This window comes from Kwoniella bestiolae, chromosome 3 (assembly GCF_000512585.2).
Source record: "Kwoniella bestiolae CBS 10118 chromosome 3, complete sequence".
NCBI classification, from domain to species: domain Eukaryota; kingdom Fungi; phylum Basidiomycota; class Tremellomycetes; order Tremellales; family Cryptococcaceae; genus Kwoniella; species Kwoniella bestiolae.
In genome coordinates this window covers 520954-539852 of record NC_089243.1, presented here as the reverse complement: position 1 = coordinate 539852, position 18899 = coordinate 520954, and the positions used below count along the sequence as shown (strand labels likewise).

The window sequence follows — 18899 nt, the reverse complement described above, 5'->3', positions numbered from 1 at the left end:
GCACCTTTTTTCTCTCCCCCTATCCTGATGCGGTTGTACTTGCTGGACTTTCTTGAGCATTTGCTTGAGCATGGCTGGTGGACACAAGGTAGGGAGGGGATAGAGGAGCATAGTCATATGCATAGGCACCACATCCATGATGAATCGCAGAATATGGTGTCGTGGACAGGAAAGTAGAGTGTTCCTAATATCAGGCTCACTCACTCAGCCAACGTTTCGTCGCGTCAGTACGTGTTTCTTGCAGGGACGCGTTTATCGTGAGTTTACCCTCAATTTGCCATTTCATGCTCATGTTCTCAACTTGAATCTTCCTGCTATTCCATACATACACACTTCATCCTGACATAGACCCTCCTACTTTGCCTCATACTCTATCCGTCAATCCTTGATAGTAAAGTAAGATGTCATCCCCCTACCCAGGTGCATTCCCCCCCTCCTCCGCACCAAGCGGCTCACCCAACTCATCTTCCCTCCCTCAATCGCGAAACATCGACCCACTAGCCTTTGACAATGTAAGAGGATTGGGCGGGTCCATACCTGGAGCTACTGGCCAGGGAGACGAGGGATCACAAGCTGGCGAGGATAATACGGACGGTACGAGGGCTGCTCAGCGACGAGCGAGGGGTGGGGTGGACCCGGAGTCTATACCGAGAGTTAAGGATGCGACGGGGGAGAAGGTTATGGAGAGTTTTGCGCTATTCTTGGAAAAGTGAGTGGGGTCCATCTTGGAGCCGAAGATGGAGTCGATGATGGAGAGGTCCGGTGCAAGGAAAATATGCGCTCAGATCGCGACAAGCGACTACGAACGGGCATATACCTCATCAGTGAGAGAAAAGCAGAGCCTGGTATCTAATGAACATGAGCATTTCTGGGATGGTCTTGATGTTGAGGTCGACAAGGATGTGAAGACTCACAAAGGAGAATAGTCGCTGACTCCATTTTCCAGCTTCACCGAACAAATCGCCTTTCCCGAAACGCCAGCATCGTTCAACGGTGAAAACCCCTTACCAGCTACTGCCGACGAGAGCAAATTCTACATCGAGCAGATCAAAGCTATGAAGGAGTTCGAGTTGACCACGCTGTACGTCGACTTTGGACATCTGCTAGAACGAGAAGAAGTCTTGGCTAGAGCGATCCAATCGCAGTATTATCGGTGAGCCGAGTATTGTCTTATACATCCGAATCATCTTGCTAACTCACCCACTACAGATTCTTGCCTTATCTTCGACGAGCTCTCCAAACACTTGTACGAAAATATGAGCCCACCTATCTTTACACTTCCACTTCATTCTCCTCCACCCCTTCAGCGTCCAGCTCCTCCTTGACAACCAGAGACTTCAACATCGCCTTCTACAACCTTCCTCTCACATCTGGTATAAGAGATCTGCGAATGGACAGGATCGGTCAGCTCATCAGTATAAGTGGTACCGTCACGCGAACGAGTGAAGTGAGGCCTGAATTGGTCAGCGGTACGTTCGTGTGTGAACAATGTAAAGCTGTCATCAAGGACGTGGAGCAGCAATTCAAGTACACCGAGGTAAGCTGATCAATTCTAGAGAAGTCATGGATCTAGCTGATGATATCGCTTTTCCTTTAGCCCATATTATGTCAGAACCAAACGTGTAACAATCGAACGAACTGGTTGTTGAACATTGAACAATCCAAATTCTCAGATTGGCAGAAAGTCAGAATCCAGGAGAACGCAAATGAGATTCCTACGGGTAGTATGCCCAGATCGTGAGTCCGCTGAGTTTTCCCTACTTCCTGTGCAGGACAAGCCAAGGACAAGCTGACTTTCATACCTAGACTCGACGTCATCCTTCGATCTGAAATCGTCGAAAGAGCCAAAGCAGGTGACAAATGCACTTTCACCGGTACATTCATCGTTGTTCCCGATGTATCTCAACTCGGTCTTCCCGGTGTCAACGCTCAGATGATGAGGGAGAACCAAGGTGGGAGAGGTGATGGAGGAGTCGCAAGTCAGGGTGTCACTGGGCTCAAAGCTTTAGGTGTGAGGGATCTGCAATACAAGACTGCTTTCTTATCTTGCATGGTACAAGGGGCAGATGCTAGAGTGAGTTAGCTGGTTGATCCGTGAGACGCATTGAAATAGCTGACATATCGGACTTATGCAGGCTGGTGCCACGGATGTCCGAGGAGATCTTGAAGAGGGCGATGAAGATCAGGAAACATTCCTCAACTCGCTCACTCAGCAGGAAATCGACGAATTGAAGAATATGGTCAACTCTGATAACATTTATCAACGTCTGGTGCAGAGTATTGCTCCGACGGTCTATGGTAAGCTATACTGTCATGATGAACGAATCCAGCTTATGATGTGATTTAGGCCACGAAATCGTCAAGAAAGGGATCCTGCTCCAACTCATGGGTGGTGTACACAAACAGACTCAGGAGGGTATCCACTTGAGAGGCGATATCAATGTCTGCGTGGTCGGTGATCCAAGTACCAGTAAATCGCAGTTTTTAAAGTGAGCTTATTCCATCTTCGCAATCTCGGGGAACGGCCAAGCTGACGATAATCGATAGATACGTATGCGGTTTCCTGCCTCGAGCAGTATACACATCCGGTAAAGCCTCCTCAGCTGCTGGTCTCACAGCAGCGGTGGTCCGAGACGAAGAATCCGGTGAATTCACTATCGAAGCCGGAGCCTTGATGTTAGCAGATAACGGTATCTGCGCGATCGACGAATTCGACAAAATGGACGTAGCCGATCAAGTAGCCATCCACGAAGCGATGGAACAACAGACCATCTCAATTGCCAAAGCTGGTATTCAAGCCACCCTGAACGCTAGAACATCGATACTTGCCGCTGCGAACCCTATCGGTGGGCGATACAATCGAAAGATGAGCTTGAGAGCGAACGTAGCGATGTCTGCTCCTATCATGTCGAGATTCGATCTCTTCTTCGTGGTTTTAGACGAATGTAATGAGAATGTGGATCTGCATATCGCTCAGCATATTGTGAACGTACATCGATTCAGAGATGCTGCGATCGCGCCGGAATTTAGCACGGAAGCTTTGCAGAGGTATATCAGATATGCTAGAACTTTCAGTCCTAAGGTGAGCTTTTGGCTTACGTTCTGTGTCATGGTCTGAGCTGACGATGTCACACTTCTCAGCTCACACCTGCTGCCAGTGCTGTGTTGGTCGACAAATACAGATCGCTGAGACAGGATGAAGGTGGACCTGGAAAGAGTAACTTTAGGATTACTGTTAGACAGCTGGAAAGTATGATTCGTCTTTCCGAGGCTATCGCACGAGCCAATTGTCAAGATGAGGTGAGCAATTGGACAAGGTTGGCACAGTAGCTCAGAGGCTGATATCGTCTTGCTTCGCCGTAGATATCCCCCGCTATCGTCCGAGAAGCATATTCGCTCTTGCGACAATCCATCATCCACGTTGAACAGGATGATATCTCCTTTGACGATGATGAGGGTGTACCTAACGGAGATGCGGATGGAGATGCTCAGATGGATGCTGCAGATGTTGCTGCTCTTGAAGCTGCCGAATCAAGCTACCAGGCTCGGACCTCTACTGCCCAAGCTGAATCGAGCTTGCAAGGCCAGGTGGCAAGTAGCGGTAAGAAGAAGATGAGGATTACTTGTGAGTAGAGACCATCTTCTCTTTCTATCTATTTAAGGGATACTGATAGAATACAACCTATAGACAACCGATACATGGAAATCATGAACCTCCTCGTCCTCCACTTATCAGAAATCGAACGTGAGAACGGTACAGGAGTAGACAAAGAGGAATTGATCCAATGGTATCTCGAACAGAAAGAAGCAGATTTCGAGACAGAGGAAGATCTGAACTATGAGAGAGAGTTGATCGGAAAAGCTTTGGTCAAGTTGGCTAAAGATAATTACTTGATGGAGATTAGAGGGGATGTCAGAGATGGGTTGGTGCCTTCTTCTACTACTGGTACAGCTGGTGAGGAGAGTATGGAAGAGAGTGCGGAGGGAGATAGTGGCAAGGTATATTATCTTGTTCGTAAGTATCTATCTCAGCTGTTTATCACATCGATGCGAATCTCAGCTGATGAGCTTGTGTTCTGCTTTACAGACCCTCAAGTGGATCTTTCAGACTTGTCTTCGTCCATCCCTGCTTGATGAGGTTACGGGTGGAAGCTTTCTTTGTACTTATATCTTAAACGCTGTGCTCATTCGATTGGACGGGTGGAATGTAATTTGTCTTCTTTTAGCTATATGGGTTTCGTTCGGTTCTTTCCATGCATCATACATTTCTCAGCTATCATGATTCCAGCTGGGAACTGCACAAATGGTTTGTTCTCCCATATTGCCATGACGGAAACGAAGCTTTATCCCATTTAGGTAGTCATGCCTGAAACATTGACCCAAGGGCACAGTCGTACTGAGATCTGGATGTTCTCTCTGCCATGCAATATACATTCATTTACGTCATTGCGATATGAAATGATCATCTACTCTACTGTACCAGAACAGCCAACTGAGCTGCCTTTCTCTGCTCTTCAACTTGATCTTGCGTCTTCCCGACCGAATTACACCAGTTCTCCAACTGCTCAGATAAGGTATCCAGCTGGTTACCCTCCAACACACGCGGTTGAACCCATGTTATATCTGCCGTACCGTCCACTTGGTCCAACGAACCTTTTATGAGGGTTAGGCTGTAAACGCCAGATGGGTAGGTATCAGTTATACGCCCTCACGAGATGTATGAAAGAAGGGACCCACCTCAGAGCTTTCATGAGCAGATGTTCGACCTCGTTGACAGGTAATCTGGTGGCTTCACCGATGGTTTGGAAAGTCATTAATCTGGATGAACCGTCTCGAGGTCTGGCGAAAATGGTTTGGATCAAAGCCATCAGACAGATCTTCTGTCGAAGGAAAGATACGGATGATTCCAAGATTGGCTAATGCAGAAACATTAGCAGTTGATCAATATGAAGCGCTTTAATGCTGATGCGATATATGGCTTAGACATGAATAGGGAAAGTGGATCTTGGATCATGATTGATGTAACGAGATTACTCACCTCATTGCCCAGGTGGTTCGCTAACGACTCGAATTTACCAATCTCCCCGGCGTTGAACGAGCTGATCAGATCCTTGATCCATTCCCATTCCGTGCCTACGAGGGTCTGAAGAATGGGGTGCTGAAGCTGCACGAAAGCATGTGTTAAATCATATCAGTAGATGATCATCTAAACAGACGCACGATCAAGATTGGTACACGGCGAAAAAATCACTCACCAATTCACCGAAGTTGTAGATCGTCTCACCCAGCAATGCAGCAATACACAAATCGTGAGCTCTAGACTTCCTATCCTCCTCGGTCAATTCCTTCTCGGTATCTACGCATGCGAGGTATAACAGCGCATTCTTGTAGTATGGCGCATAATCCGCCTTAACCTTATAGTAATCACCTGCTACGCCGTAATATCCTGCATTCACTGAGGGTTCAATCGTATCTTGTTCGTTCAGTATTTTCTCGCATTCATCTAAGCTTTCTTTGCATCCTTCGAGATTACCCAGTAGTAATTGAGCGTAGGCGATGGATGAAAGTGATAGGGCGTATGCCGAGGCAGCCGGAGCAGGAGGCGCAGGAGAGCCTGGGTTGTCTTCGGTTGGTGGGACGGGGTAGGGGGAGGTGAGTCGAGAGTGGACGGATTGAAGGAATTTCAAGGTGAGTTCGGGTTCTGTAGGGTGAGGTGAGAATGTTAGCTCGATCAGCAACGTCCATGACAAACGAGGAGCTGACCTGAGTATTCCCTTCCTACCCTTCGAGCGATCTCAACCAACTTCAAGGCGTTGATCTTGCTTTCAATTGTGGTGATAAACCTGATATTATACGGTTGAATTAGTATCGGCTAGTACTAAGCGGAAAAGGAGGACATTGCCAGCAGAGTATTCTCACTCACTTCTCAAACAGCTCAATCTGGTATGGGCCAGTACCAGGAGTGAACACAAATTCAGTCAAAAGCACGGTAAGGTTATGCCATAACCTGTTCCACATGTACAACTGTCAGCTGAAATCCATGCATCGAGTTTATGGCATGAGGGGAACAGCTCAGAGAGGCGACTGACTTTTTCTCATACGCCGACTTTATCTTTGTCCATAATGGTTTCAGTTCCCCTGGTGCTGAGGATACTTGCTGTTCGAGGTATGGAAGAGGTGAGGTGGAGGTGGATGTGGATGTGGAAGCTGGTGCGTCGATCTCCATGATGATATGTCTATGAAGCGGAGTGAGATGGTATGTATACTTTCTAGATATCTACGCGGATCTTCTTGAGCTCTTGGTAATGTCGTTTTTTGCGAGCTGAACTGGGCGATATGAGTTATACAATGATGATGAAGATAATGAAGATAATGAGGATGAATGTTCTAACTTGCAGCCATTATTGAGCCATACGTCGTATCGTCATACACGCACGCGTCTTCTAACCTGTACAGTGAGTGATAAGCAGCCAACAATAAATCCACGTGTAATATTCTCGGTGAGATTTCGAGATGTTCTCTTCATCTGCTTCATTCACTTTGCTGTTCATAAAAAGTTGACCATATTGACCATATACTATTCCAGTCTACGACACATCCACCAAAAGAACATCAACAGCACGAACAGATCCCACCAATCCCATCTCCTTCCTTCACCCCTACTCCAAGCTCCACAATCATCCACAATGCCCCCTCGACCGTCCACATCGATACGAGCCCTCACCTCAACCCGATTCGCCAGTACCTCTTCCCTCCCCCTGACCCCCTCCACACCGTCGTCTTCCTCCTCTACCCCTCCTCCAGCAGACCCAAATAGGATATACACCGCCCGTAAAACCTTTCTATGGAACTACTACACCCACCTCATCGACAACTCCAACCTTGTGCTAGTGTACGATCACTCAAACCTAACAGCGGGGGAATGGTCCAAAATCCGAAGATCAATCTCCTCCATACCCCTTCCTTCAAAACCTTACGACCCATCTACACCCACACCATCCAGCGAACAACCCGAGACTATCGATAAAGCATCTATCAACGTAGTCCGCACAGGTGTATTGGCATCCCTCTTATCCAAATCGAATTCTCCCTTGACCACCACACCTTCAAAAGAGGGAGAACAAATCCTCGTAGGCCAACGAGCCCTCTTAACTTGTCCGTCCCTCTCCCCAACGTACCTCAACAAGATCCTCAGTACATTAAATAGGACGTTGAAAGGATTGAAGCGAGAAAATACAGCAGACGAAAAACAACCTTCCCTGAAATTGATTTCAGGATTACTGGAACATAAACATATATACACTGAACAGCAGCTGCAGAACGAAATTGCCAAATTACCTGAACTTGACGTACTGCGATCTCAGCTTGTTGGGCTGCTGCAAGCTCCCCAGAGCCAGTTGGTGGGTGTGTTGAATCAGGCGAGAGGCGGGCAGCTGGTTAGGACTTTGCAGGGGTTGGAGGAGAGTTTGAAGGGGGATAGTAATGGTGGGGAGGAACAGAAGAGTGCTTAGGGAATAGGGTGCTTGGGGTGCAGATGTCATTCGTCGGAATAGGACCATGGTGGCCAGGCGAACGGGTCACAGCCGTAGTCGGATAGGATGGGCTGTACTTGCATTATCATATATATTATGAAATTACATACATACATGTTCACATCACCGTTTCGTTGTTGCATATGCAGGACTTACAAGTACGAAGTGATCAATCTCTCTGTTTGACTATCTCACTAATTGTGAAGTAACACGGCCATAATGTTCGTATGGTATCTTCCTTCACAATCACGAGATGACGATTGGGTCAAGCTCAAGACATCTTCTGTCAAGACATCACGTATCATATCTCCTCTCGATGCAAGACAACAGAAACATTGATGTTGCTTCCATTCATGTCAACGATGCCAGCCTCTTTGAGAATGCTCTCAAGACAAGTTGAACCCGTATCGAACGGGATGCCATTCTCGACTTCGACAACGCTGTGGACAAACCCAATCCTTCTGTTCAAAAGATGCATTTTGATTTCCGCACAACCACGATCTATCGCTTTCCTCACTATGACTATGTAACAATCTATACGGCAGCTTACATGAGAGAGAACTCTCCGAATTTCTCCTGTCAAAACGCAAAAGGGATGGTTAGTTCGACGATGCTCCGCAGGCAAGGCGATACGAGTATGAGATTGACTAACCCTGTAGCCTGGTACGGACCATTTACCCTTCTTAACCATGGTCTCGACGGCCTTGGTAATTTCAGGTCTGGCCTTGCCAACTTCGTCGACCTGGAGGTGAGAAAATGGGAATGTCAATCCCTGTGAAACATTCTCATCGTGCTGTCCGTTGAATGGCACGGAGGGAGAAGGTAGTTCTGCTTGAAGTCTAGACACAAGCAAAACTCACAGTCAAGTCCTCGAATGGTCGGGCGTCTTGGATGTTGGAGAGGGTAGCTTGGAGGGAAGATTGCTCGGTTTGGATCTTGTTGACGGTTTCCTTGGCGGCGGCGACCTGAAGGATGGCAGTAGAGTGTCAGTGTCCTTCCCTTGAACCGACATCTATCCCGTTTCGTTCGTTATTGAAGACAGCAACACCTCTTTCCGGAACCCTCGTATATCTTGAAGGTGATGCCTTCATATCCTTCTCCCCTTTCACAATGGCCCTCATTCTCAGCTGCACAGTATCCCTTCCGTTCTCCTCTCCAGTGATCCTTCCAATACTCATGACCAAAACCCCACTCACAGCTTTACCCTCGAAAGCACCAACAACCTCATTCCACTTCGCAACATCATAATCAACAGCCTTAAAGTCCTTCAACACCTTCTCAGCCAAAGACACAGCTTGTTGATCCTTCAAGACACTCTTGTAGTGGGACAAGTCGATTTGAGGGACAGTAGCTTTCAAGGCCGAGTTCTTGGAGACGGCGGTAGAGTGTCTGGCTCGGAAGGATTGGAGGGAGGTGAGGGTGGTTTTGTCGAGTCCGAGACCGGTGTAGATCTTTGTCCAGTCCTATGTCACCCACACGATGTTAGTCTACTATCCTTGGAGGACCATGGGAGATAGGAAGGTAAAGAGTTGAGGTGAGGGACGAGAAGGAGAGGAAGAGGAATTGGACATACGACAACGGTAGCAGCTGATTTAGTAGCCATTTTGAGAGATTCTATACGTGTATGCTACTGTCAGTTTCCAGTTGGGCGATGATAGAGGGTAGGTGGCTCACGAGAAGAAGGATGAGGGAAGGTAAGAGTGGTGAGTTGAGTGTCGTTGATGATATCTTATGCAATAATGGATGGATTCGATGTTCTCAAAGCACTCTCACCGTGAGTATGCTAAAGGGACCACTGCTACAACCACACCATACAACTGCCTGCAACAAGACGGCCGATCCGACTAATCCCGCTTTCTCCGGACGTGTGGCAGATTTTGACGTTATTTACAATTATGACTGAACCTATTTCAGAGATTGAGGAGGTGATCAACGCTTTCAACATTACTATTACTATTACATGTAAATCGATATTGTTTGCATACCTCTGTAATTTATCGACAACAACCTGATATATACCAAGATGGCCGAACAGAGAGAAAACTCACCTAGGATAGCAGATGACGGGGACAATGTGGATGAGGTGCGTCCTCAACCCTTCCGTTTAAACCCACTCTCCTCCACTTTGGTCAAAGCTAATGAGATGTGAATTTCAATGTAGGAGCTCCGACTGATGCAAGCTAGATTAGCAGAGATGGAAGAGGAGAAGAATGCTGTGGGTATTAAGTCTCACCTCATCAGCTAGCGAATTCATCAGAGGCATATATAGCATACCCAGCTGATGCTCTTGACTGAATAGCTCGTATCGAATAGAGGTTCAGCGACTCCCAATCCATCCGGAAATACCAATGGGCAAACGTCAGAGACGCACGAAGGTGGAAACGAAGCTAGTATGGAAGACGAGGATTCGCCGGGTGCAGTCGATTCGAGGAGTGTGTACATTGGTAATGTGAGTTGAACGTTCCATTTCGAATTGTACGAGATTATGTTTTCGACGGAGGGATGCGAAGGAAAGATGATCTATAGAAAGGAAAGCTGGCGACGTGAAATTGCCAATCAGGTCGATCGCTGGAGCTTCTGAAAATATCTCAGCGGAGAGAGAGGTTTCATTGTGCAGATTCACCGGACTGTGACTAGCAAAAGAAGCTTGTGACTGACTCGTAAGACAACTCATCTAGGTAGACTACGGAGCCACGCCAGAAGAGATCCAAGCGCATTTCCAAGCTTGCGGAACGATAAATCGAGTAACGATATTATGTGATAAATTCACTGGACACCCTAAAGGATACGCCTATGTGGAATTTGCAGAACCGTCGATAGTGCAGAATGCCGTGGTGTTGAACGAGAGTATGTTCAGGGGGAGGTTGATAACGGTGAGTGCGAGATTTCCAAGTACAGCATATATGTGAAGGGAAAGAAAGCTACGGTTCAGGGCTAGCTCGTTCCTTCGATGATTGGATAAAGAGGGAATGTCCATAGATACTGTTTTGAATCAACGCTGATACTTCGCTTTACCCATGCTTATAGGTCAAAGAGAAGCGAACAAATCTACCTGGTATGAACATGACGAACCGAGGACGAGGACGAGGCAGGGGAGGATACAGGGGGTTCAGAGGTGGTGGGTTCAGGGGAGGAAGGGGAAGGTCAGTTATTTTGCCCCAAGTAAGCGATGACCAACAGCTGATCAATAGTTCTGGACTTATCATAACAGGGGTAGAGGTAGAGGTTGGTAGATCGACACATGTCATTGACCGAATTGCCGATACATACCATGCCAGGCGAAAGGTCACGCGATGCAAGTGAGAGGAGATACTAGATTTACGCATAAAAGTGAATGTTCGTCATTACAACTTATAAAGATATAACCTTTTGTACCAATATGCATGTCAAAGAGCAATAATGTGAAACTACGAAGTGGTAGATCCAGCCTCATTCAGGTATGTGAACGAGGGACGCATGTGCAATTTCCTTTTTAATGGGTATATAAATATGCTGTCAATCTCCATCCACTAATCTGCCTGTCGCGTGTCGCTCATTCCATTAAATACCCTTCATACCCATCTCCGCCGCCTCTCGTTTTTGTCTTGCTTACACAACTACACCAAATAACTTCTCCCCTCCACGACCCTGTGTCCTCCACTACATCCCTTCATCCTCATCTCCCATAGTCCCACCGCAAGTGTAGGAAATACACCTATCTACCCCCCATAGCCTGCTTCTTCTGCATCTTCCTCATCTCCCTCTTCTTCTCAAGATCTTCCAACTTCTTCAATTCCTTCTCACTCAACTTCTCCCTCTCAGCCTTCTTTTTAGCTGCCCGTCGTTCCTCGGGAGTCTCCTCAGCAGGTTTATCCTCATCTTGTTCCTTCTTATAATCGACAGCCAAGTCCGCATCAACAGTTTGTCGGGTTTTGAGCAATTTTCTCGAGATGTCAGGTTTGAGTAATCCCCCTGAGGCAGATTTGGAGAGGAGATCAACGATGTTGAGGGATACTTGGATCCAAGCTTTGACGGCTTCGACCTGAGCGGGGGTAGAGGGCTTGTACACTGAGAGGATCACATGTCGGGATTTGGCTTTGGGGGATAGGGGGCCTCTGTTTGGTCTGATGGCTGGAGTGTCGGAGATCTACACATAGCATAAGAGTGGATATTAGTTGGCTGATGTACAAAAAGGTGAGGCTAGTCAAGGAGATGTGGCTACTCACCAACAAGTACTTGAGCACAGCGGCAGCATCTTTATCATTCAATACCTCTCCGACACCGATGTTAGGAGTTTTAAGCAAGAGATCGGTGATTTCCACATGTTCAGTGAAGAGCGCATGGGTGATTGGCAGGTTGGTAGCTGAGTCGTTGAGCTTGGGGAAGGTCTATGGGAAAACATCACTATATCAGCTTTCGGTATGAGGCACCACAGTATCACAAAGAAGTAGTGAAAAGGCTAGATAGTTGAATAGGAACATAAGCTAAGAGAAGATAACCCACCAAATCCCATCTCTTCTCTCTAGTCTCCCTCAACGCAGACTTATCAACCACCCCCCAAACACCCAAACCTTCACCTTGCAGCCCCAATTCACCTCTTCCAACGGTGAAATCGAAGTTGAGCTGTTCAGCACCGTTGTAAGTAGGTTCGATAACTGATTTGACGAAATGGATTACCAATCCCGCGAGGTCATGGATAGGAAGGAGCGAGACGGTCGTATGGAGGGATAACAAATTTCGTCGGCCGGTTGCGTACAGGAGGTGTAAGGCGGGAGAGGAGGAGAGGAGGGGTCGGACTTGGGAGAATTGGTTGGTCAAGAGGGATTCGTATGGCTTGATACTGCTCCATCATTTGATCAGCTTCGTTCCCTCTTACAACAGTCACATCCGGTATAAGGGGTGTAGGAGGGGTGACAGAGAACACTCACGTCGATTTGGCTCTACCGGTGTTGATAGCTTTGCCAACAAGGTAAATGGCCAGATAAAACCCTACGATCCCAAGTACGACAGCTTCGAACTTAAATGCGGCAGGTCGGAATGAGAACATCTTCCATCTGTATTCCAACCCATCGTAATCCCTTGATAAGGGGGCAGCGGGGGGAGGAGCGATGGAAGTGAGGAGTTTTGCTAGACCTGACATCTTGGCTATTTACGACCGGGCGAGTGGTGACGAGCAACCGATAGCGAGATGAACAAGATGAAGATAGCTATCAACAGGTCGAGTGAGATATAGAATGAGTATGGTGGAATCAGGGTTGATATCGAATGTCCTATGTCGAATGATCCGGAACCGGGAAAACCAAGCCGAAATTACCTTATTCAGCTTAAATCGCACAATATCATACGAACGTGGCACAACGCTGTCTCCCCGCCAAGACTGAGCGAGAATGGAATGGACCACTTGACAAGTGTATACTATGCATGGTATATGTACCGGATGTGCGATGCGTGAAGTGCGATCTACCAACTAGGCTTTGGTGTTGATGTCTGCTCATCATAGCTCAATATCGAACACCCTCACACTCCTATCATCACTACAACTGGCCAATTGGTATTTCCCATCTTGTCTCCTCCAGGCAAGTCTGTTGACGGGTCCAACGTGTGATATGCTGCAAGTTCGAAGAGGATCAGCATCTCGTACTCCGAATACCACATGGCATCATTCGTCAAGCAAAGCTCGGATAAACGTACCTCTCATCCAAAGTAGTCAGCACCTCAGCCTTGATATCACCACTCTCCTTCGTCAATGAGTAGATCGACATCGATCCAATCTCAGTTCCCACAGCTAATAGGTACCCATCCTGATAGGGTATCATGTCCACTGAGGTAGTAGCTTCGTTGAATTTGATAGTCTCTGTACATTTCCAGTTCGACTTATCTTCGTTGGTCGGTATCCATATTTTCACCTATACAAGCGCGACCATTTCAATCCAATCAGTATATCCCTTTTCTCTCTCCTTGAACAACATAGCAGAGACAGTAGAAACACTCACAGTCTTATCCCTCGAGGCAGTCGCAAAGACTCCACTATCCCCCTTGGCGAAACAACAATCCAATATCATCCTCGCATGGGCCTTTTCCTGCTCTACGATTGGCTCGTAGCTCTTCCTATCCTTATTATGCTTGAACAACCTCCAAGACCTATCTCTAGAACAGGATAACATCAAATCATCATCATGTGAGAATTGGATCCTCGTAACAGTCAGGGAATGGCCCTTTAATACTTCGCCGTATAGCTCCCAATTATTCGTACTGTATAGACGTATACCTGAATGCTCAAGATTGGTAGATTTCGACGAGGTCGCGACGATCTCCGATCCCGCTTGATCGAGAGTATAGTGAGAAGAAGCTACGCAGACGAGTTCGTACCCGTGTCCATAGATTTTCTCCATCTCAGGCCATAATGTTGAGGTTGCCAATTCTTCTTCGGTGGGTAGGGATGTAAGAGTGTGAGAGATGGATATGATGGCTTCGTTCATTCCTTCTTTCTCGATTTTGTCCGAATGAGCTGGAGCTATATCACAATAACCAAGCAAGTCAGCTTTGAGACAGATTAAAAGTATGTCAAGACCAACCTTGTTGGCATGGGCAAGGTACAGCTAGGATTGTGCTACGTGAACTCACCCTTCTGCAAAGCCCTATTGGACAGTCCCAAAGGAGGCACAGTCGCCCCCTTAGGTCTCAATCCCTCCTGCGCCTTACTTCCCTCAGATACACCCAACGTCCTCAACGACTCTACGAATCCTTCGGGCGCATCGAACACTCTGGCTACCTTCTCATCTGCACTACTTATGAATCTCAGGGGGGAGATGAACGCAATGTCTGTCATGTCGTAGCCGTGTATCTGGGGTCGAGCGATCTCTGCCCATTGTGAGGTGGAGGTGGATGAGGAGGCGAGGGATGTCGTAGCGTGTATTCGGGATGTTTGGTCGGTTCTGATATGAGATTTGAGTTAGTCGCTGCATTGCCTTGGATCTTAGGAGGTGAGTAAGGGGAGAGAGGGAGAGAGGGGAGGCGAAGCAGTGAACAAAGGTAAAAACAAAAAGGACAGTCCGACTCACCCAACAGAAATCAAATACTCCTCCCTCGGATCCCAGCTCAAACTCTGTACATCCCCATAATGTCCATTCGTCCCGCTCTTTACCTGCCATTCTTCCTCCCCATCTTCTCCGGCAGTCTTCACCCATCTTTCCCAACCCCCGTTCCATCCACTTGCCAACACGCTCCTTCCCCCTTTACCCCATATGGCTCCGTAGAACGAGAGGCCCCTTCCTCCTATAGCTCCGAAACGATGCTCGGGGATCCATATCCCATCCGAAGAGGGAACCCAGATGATCAGCGAGTTGTCGGAAGCTGTGGAAAGGAGTAGGGGGTTTGGCTGTGTCGGAGAGGGGGATGACCAGTGGAGGTTCGTTAAGCCTGACTCGTGCCCTACAAGTAATGCTTCGAGAGTAATGTTGTATCGTAGTGGGTTGGGACCATCTTGCACAGCTAGGATATGAGCCTTGGTACTGATCTGACCACTTCCTTCGCCATTTAACCTCCTCTCGAACTCATCTAGTAGATCTAAGCCTTCGGCAGACGCTTCCTTCTTCTCGTCTATCTGTATCTGCTCAGCTTGCTGTGCAGGTATAGAAGAAACTCTCCATAATCTGATGAAATTATCTTGAGCTCCACTAGCCAAGAACAGATCTTCCTTAGTCTGATCATGAGAGGGATATGAGGTGAATGATAGACATCGTACCCAATCTTCGTGGCCCTCTAGCGTAAGGGATAAGGTGAATTCGTGATTTGGTGTGAGGGTGTAGATTCGGATGAGACGGTCGGTGGCTCCTACTGCTAGTATTGGGGCTATAGCAAGGTCAAAAGCAGATCAGACTTGTCTCATCATCGGGTATCTAATACATCTAATGAAGACATTGGTGTTCGGAAGTAAGGAAGAAAAGTGAGCATACCTTTAGACCCAGGTAAAGTAGCCAAGTCCAAATCCAAAGGTAATCTCCCCTTTTCCAGCTTTATAACCTGTTTCTCCTTGTACTCCTCATCCCAGATTTTAATCTTACTATCCGACCCTCCCGTTATGATCCATCCGCTAGGTGAAATTCCAATAGCAGATATCGATGAGCCCTCATGCGCTGTCCAACTCTTCTCGCACTTCCATTCTCCCCCTGTGCTGGACCATACCCGGATTTCCCCGTTGGTATCTCCCGATATGAACTTATCACCGGACGAAGAAGACACAAGTTTGACAGTGGTGATCTGACCTTTATGTCCCGGTAATGTCCTTTGTACACCGTGGCTAGAAGTCGACTCGGTATCCCACAGAGCCAACAATTTACCAGCTCCGAATGCTAGTAAGCCACTAGGGGTGATGGCTGAACATGAGGAAGAGCGGTTGGAACCTATTGATATGTATGTGGGATTTACTCGCATCTTACTGTAGTTTCTTAAGCTACGGCGAGTCAAGCTAAGAGATTAACCTGAATATCTATCACGGGTTTGACAATGTTCAACTTTTTAGACATGACATCTCTCGAAGGTATGGTTAGCTGAAATCTCGGATATCACGTGACATAACGATTGCCCCCTGTTTGAAACGTGGTCGACATGTGGCCAGTTCTGCGCTTAGTCCAATCCGTCTATCCCTTCACTACCCCCAAGAATGGTTCCAATCCTTCCCCCAGACCTATATTGGTTGGGTAACTTGGATGCATGGGATGACGAGACGAGGGGAAGCAATCTGTGATACAAAGGTATACGTCGTCTTGACAACGGCCGTACTACGAACAAGGGGAGAAAGGGATACCGTGGAGATGGATTTGCCACAATTGGGAATTGAGTGGATTGTGATTGGGTGCCATATACAAATTAATAATAATTCCGAATACTGTGACTGTGACTCGCTTGTTGCTTTGATCTCGTCACCCATCGCACAACTTTGATTTTCTACTTCTATTCCCCTCTCTTTCGTCTCCATCTTGCCTCTTCATCTCATTCGTCTCTACCTACTTCATCTTCTTACCATATCTCATCCGCACCAAGCCAAAGAGCACCAACCACCATGCAAGTAACTTCACTCCTCCGATACTCTGGAGTTTGCCCCTTCCTGGGCCACTCCACCGCTGGCTCACTCCGATCGATGGCATCCACCAACGTATCTTCAAATGTCTCATCGCTCACTGCCAAAGCTATGACTTGTCCCATGATGGGTCCCAAGCTCGCGTCGATCTCTCAAGCTAGGACTTATGCTTCGGTCGCTGGCAACAGGGAAGTTGAGGAGATGCACAAGGTGAGTGGATCACATGTATCAAAGAAAACGATCGTGTCACTCAAGCATAACAACCAAGTGGTCAATGCGCTAATTGCATATCTTTTGGGTCGCAGCAAAAGAATGTCCAATTCAACAATGCCGAGGCTGCCAAATGCCCCCATGCCCAAGCTGCAAGAGAGGCTGCTGTGAATGTCGTAGAGACTGCTCGTACTGCTGGCAGATTCGATTATCAACAGTTCTACGATGCCGAGTTGCAAAAGAAACACAAAGACAAGTGAGTATCTCTTCTCCGATCGAGATCGACCAGTCTCATATTGCTCGATGCTGATCATATACGTGGTAATAGGTCATACCGATACTTCAACAACATTAATCGACTTGCCGCTAAATTTACGATCGCGCATACTTCCAATGTCAAGGATGAAGTGAATGTGTGGTGCGCGAATGATTATTTAGGTATGAGTAAGAACCCTGTTGTACTTGGTACCATGAAGTGAGTCAGCTTTGAACTGTTTCATATCTACATCGCAGCTGACAAGCGCGGACAGACGTACCCTCGATCGGTACGGAGCAGGTGCAGGTGGTACCCGTAACATCGCGGGTAACGGTGCATTACACCTTTCTCTCGAAGACGAACTTGCCTCACTTCACCGTAAACAAGCCGCTCTCGTTTTCTCATCATGCTACGTCGCCAACGATGCATGCCTCGCCACGATCGGAGCCAAGTTACCTGGATGTGTGATTTTCTCCGATTCTTCCAACCATGCATCGATGATTCAAGGTATTCGACACTCTGGCGCCAAGAAGGTCATCTTCAAACACAACGATTTGGCCGATCTCGAAGCTAAACTCAAAGCTGTGCCTAAGGAAACACCCAAGCTGATCGCTTTTGAAAGTGTTTATTCGATGTGTGGATCTGTCGCACCCATTGAAGCGATCTGCGATCTCGCCGACAAATACGGAGCTATCACTTTCCTAGATGAAGTTCATGCTGTTGGGATGTACGGTCCTAATGGTGCGGGTGTAGCTGAACATTTGGATTACGATGCTCATCTCGCTACTCGACTTTCTTCCGATCCAGTCAAGGGTAGTGTCATGGACCGAATCGACATCATCACTGGAACGCTCGGTAAAGCCTATGGAGTGGTTGGAGGGTACATCGCTGGGTCATCAGATTTGGTCGATGTAGTCCGATCTTACGCTCCCGGCTTCATCTTTACCACTTCGCTCCCACCCGCTGTAGTTGCCGGTGCTCAGGCTTCGATCGCTTATCAAAGGGAATACAAGGGTGATAGGAGATTACAACAGCTCAATACCCGAGAAGTCAAACGACAATTGAACGGTCTTGATATCCCCGTTGTTCCCAATCCATCCCATATCATCCCCGTCCTTGTGGGTGATGCAGCCTTGGCAAAAGAAGCGTCAGATATGTTATTATCCAACCATCAGATCTACGTTCAATCCATCAACTACCCCACCGTAGCTGTCGGGGAAGAACGATTAAGAATCACCCCTACACCCGGACACTCGACCGAACAAATCACTCATCTCGTCGAATCGTTGGATACAGTATTCAACAAGCTTGAACTGAAGAGAATCTCAGATTGGAAGGCTATCGGTGGACGAGCCGGTGTGGGTGCACCCAACACTGTCCCAGTGGAGAATGTTTGGTCAGACGCTCAATTGGGTCTGGACGATGGATCTGCGCCTAAGCGATTGGCGAACGGTGCGAAGGGTGTGGTGAGGGATGAAGCTGTCGAGGTGGCTCAAAAGAGATTGACCCATTTGCTTGGGGCTGATGCTGGGCCTGCCTTGGCGTCTATCCCTTATGTATAGGGATTAGGATTTGGCGAACCCGGGCAAATATCTCTCCGTCTTGACTTTTTCGTAGTATTGCCCAGTAGGTAGATCTGTGTATATATGGTTACTTCGTCTTGAACATGTTGGTTTATTTGTGTTCAATATCTGAATATATATGCATATCTGCTTGCTGTTGGATAATATTGCAAGTCTTCTGCTAGTCTGCCTTTGCATGAGTATGTGAGTACGTGAAAATGGATGGAATAACTGATCCATCTCGGCCATCAGCCGGAGTTGGAGACGACGGATTTGACCGC

The 18899-nt window shown here is 47.5% G+C and overlaps 8 protein-coding genes across 8 annotated transcripts; 4 read left to right on the top strand and 4 right to left on the bottom strand.

The window, feature by feature from the left end:
- Positions 1-401: 401 nt before the first annotated feature.
- I302_104879 (uncharacterized protein) lies at positions 402-4134 on the top strand (the record flags this gene model as incomplete). The annotated part of the gene is made up of 12 exons (XM_019195620.1): positions 402-709; positions 947-1153; positions 1210-1537; positions 1598-1737; positions 1807-2074; positions 2136-2298; positions 2348-2489; positions 2548-3082; positions 3142-3300; positions 3364-3625; positions 3689-4015; positions 4088-4134. 12 exons carry the CDS (start codon positions 402-404, stop codon positions 4132-4134), a joined length of 2886 nt encoding a protein of 961 aa, XP_019042443.1.
- Positions 4135-4471: 337 nt separating this feature from the next.
- I302_104878 (uncharacterized protein) lies at positions 4472-6226 on the bottom strand (the record flags this gene model as incomplete). Its single annotated transcript, XM_019195621.1, has 7 exons — positions 4472-4670; positions 4738-4916; positions 5039-5164; positions 5256-5701; positions 5764-5843; positions 5924-6007; positions 6090-6226. 7 exons carry the CDS (start codon positions 6224-6226, stop codon positions 4472-4474), a joined length of 1251 nt encoding a protein of 416 aa, XP_019042444.1.
- A 460-nt stretch (positions 6227-6686) lies between these two features.
- Positions 6687-7511, top strand: I302_104877 (mitochondrial 54S ribosomal protein uL10m; the record flags this gene model as incomplete). Its single annotated transcript, XM_019195622.1, has 1 exon — positions 6687-7511. The coding sequence occupies one exon, from the start codon at positions 6687-6689 to the stop codon at positions 7509-7511; it is 825 nt and encodes a 274-aa protein (XP_019042445.1).
- A 567-nt stretch (positions 7512-8078) lies between these two features.
- Positions 8079-9135, bottom strand: I302_104876 (uncharacterized protein; the record flags this gene model as incomplete). Its single annotated transcript, XM_019195623.1, has 5 exons — positions 8079-8108; positions 8185-8274; positions 8393-8497; positions 8729-8995; positions 9106-9135. 5 exons carry the CDS (start codon positions 9133-9135, stop codon positions 8079-8081), a joined length of 522 nt encoding a protein of 173 aa, XP_019042446.1.
- A 420-nt stretch (positions 9136-9555) lies between these two features.
- Positions 9556-10765, top strand: I302_104875 (uncharacterized protein; the record flags this gene model as incomplete). The annotated part of the gene is made up of 6 exons (XM_019195624.1): positions 9556-9615; positions 9694-9747; positions 9832-9981; positions 10211-10405; positions 10560-10675; positions 10744-10765. 6 exons carry the CDS (start codon positions 9556-9558, stop codon positions 10763-10765), a joined length of 597 nt encoding a protein of 198 aa, XP_019042447.1.
- A 461-nt stretch (positions 10766-11226) lies between these two features.
- I302_104874 (uncharacterized protein) lies at positions 11227-12651 on the bottom strand (the record flags this gene model as incomplete). Its single annotated transcript, XM_019195625.1, has 4 exons — positions 11227-11658; positions 11738-11899; positions 12015-12351; positions 12440-12651. The coding sequence occupies 4 exons, from the start codon at positions 12649-12651 to the stop codon at positions 11227-11229; spliced, it is 1143 nt and encodes a 380-aa protein (XP_019042448.1).
- A 354-nt stretch (positions 12652-13005) lies between these two features.
- On the bottom strand, positions 13006-15944 carry I302_104873 (uncharacterized protein; the record flags this gene model as incomplete). The annotated part of the gene is made up of 6 exons (XM_019195626.1): positions 13006-13120; positions 13203-13417; positions 13505-14025; positions 14136-14446; positions 14573-15362; positions 15467-15944. The coding sequence occupies 6 exons, from the start codon at positions 15942-15944 to the stop codon at positions 13006-13008; spliced, it is 2430 nt and encodes an 809-aa protein (XP_019042449.1).
- Positions 15945-16572: 628 nt separating this feature from the next.
- On the top strand, positions 16573-18618 carry I302_104872 (5-aminolevulinic acid synthase; the record flags this gene model as incomplete). Its single annotated transcript, XM_019195627.1, has 4 exons — positions 16573-16800; positions 16896-17056; positions 17129-17275; positions 17331-18618. 4 exons carry the CDS (start codon positions 16573-16575, stop codon positions 18616-18618), a joined length of 1824 nt encoding a protein of 607 aa, XP_019042450.1.
- Between the last annotated feature and the right edge of the window lie 281 nt (positions 18619-18899).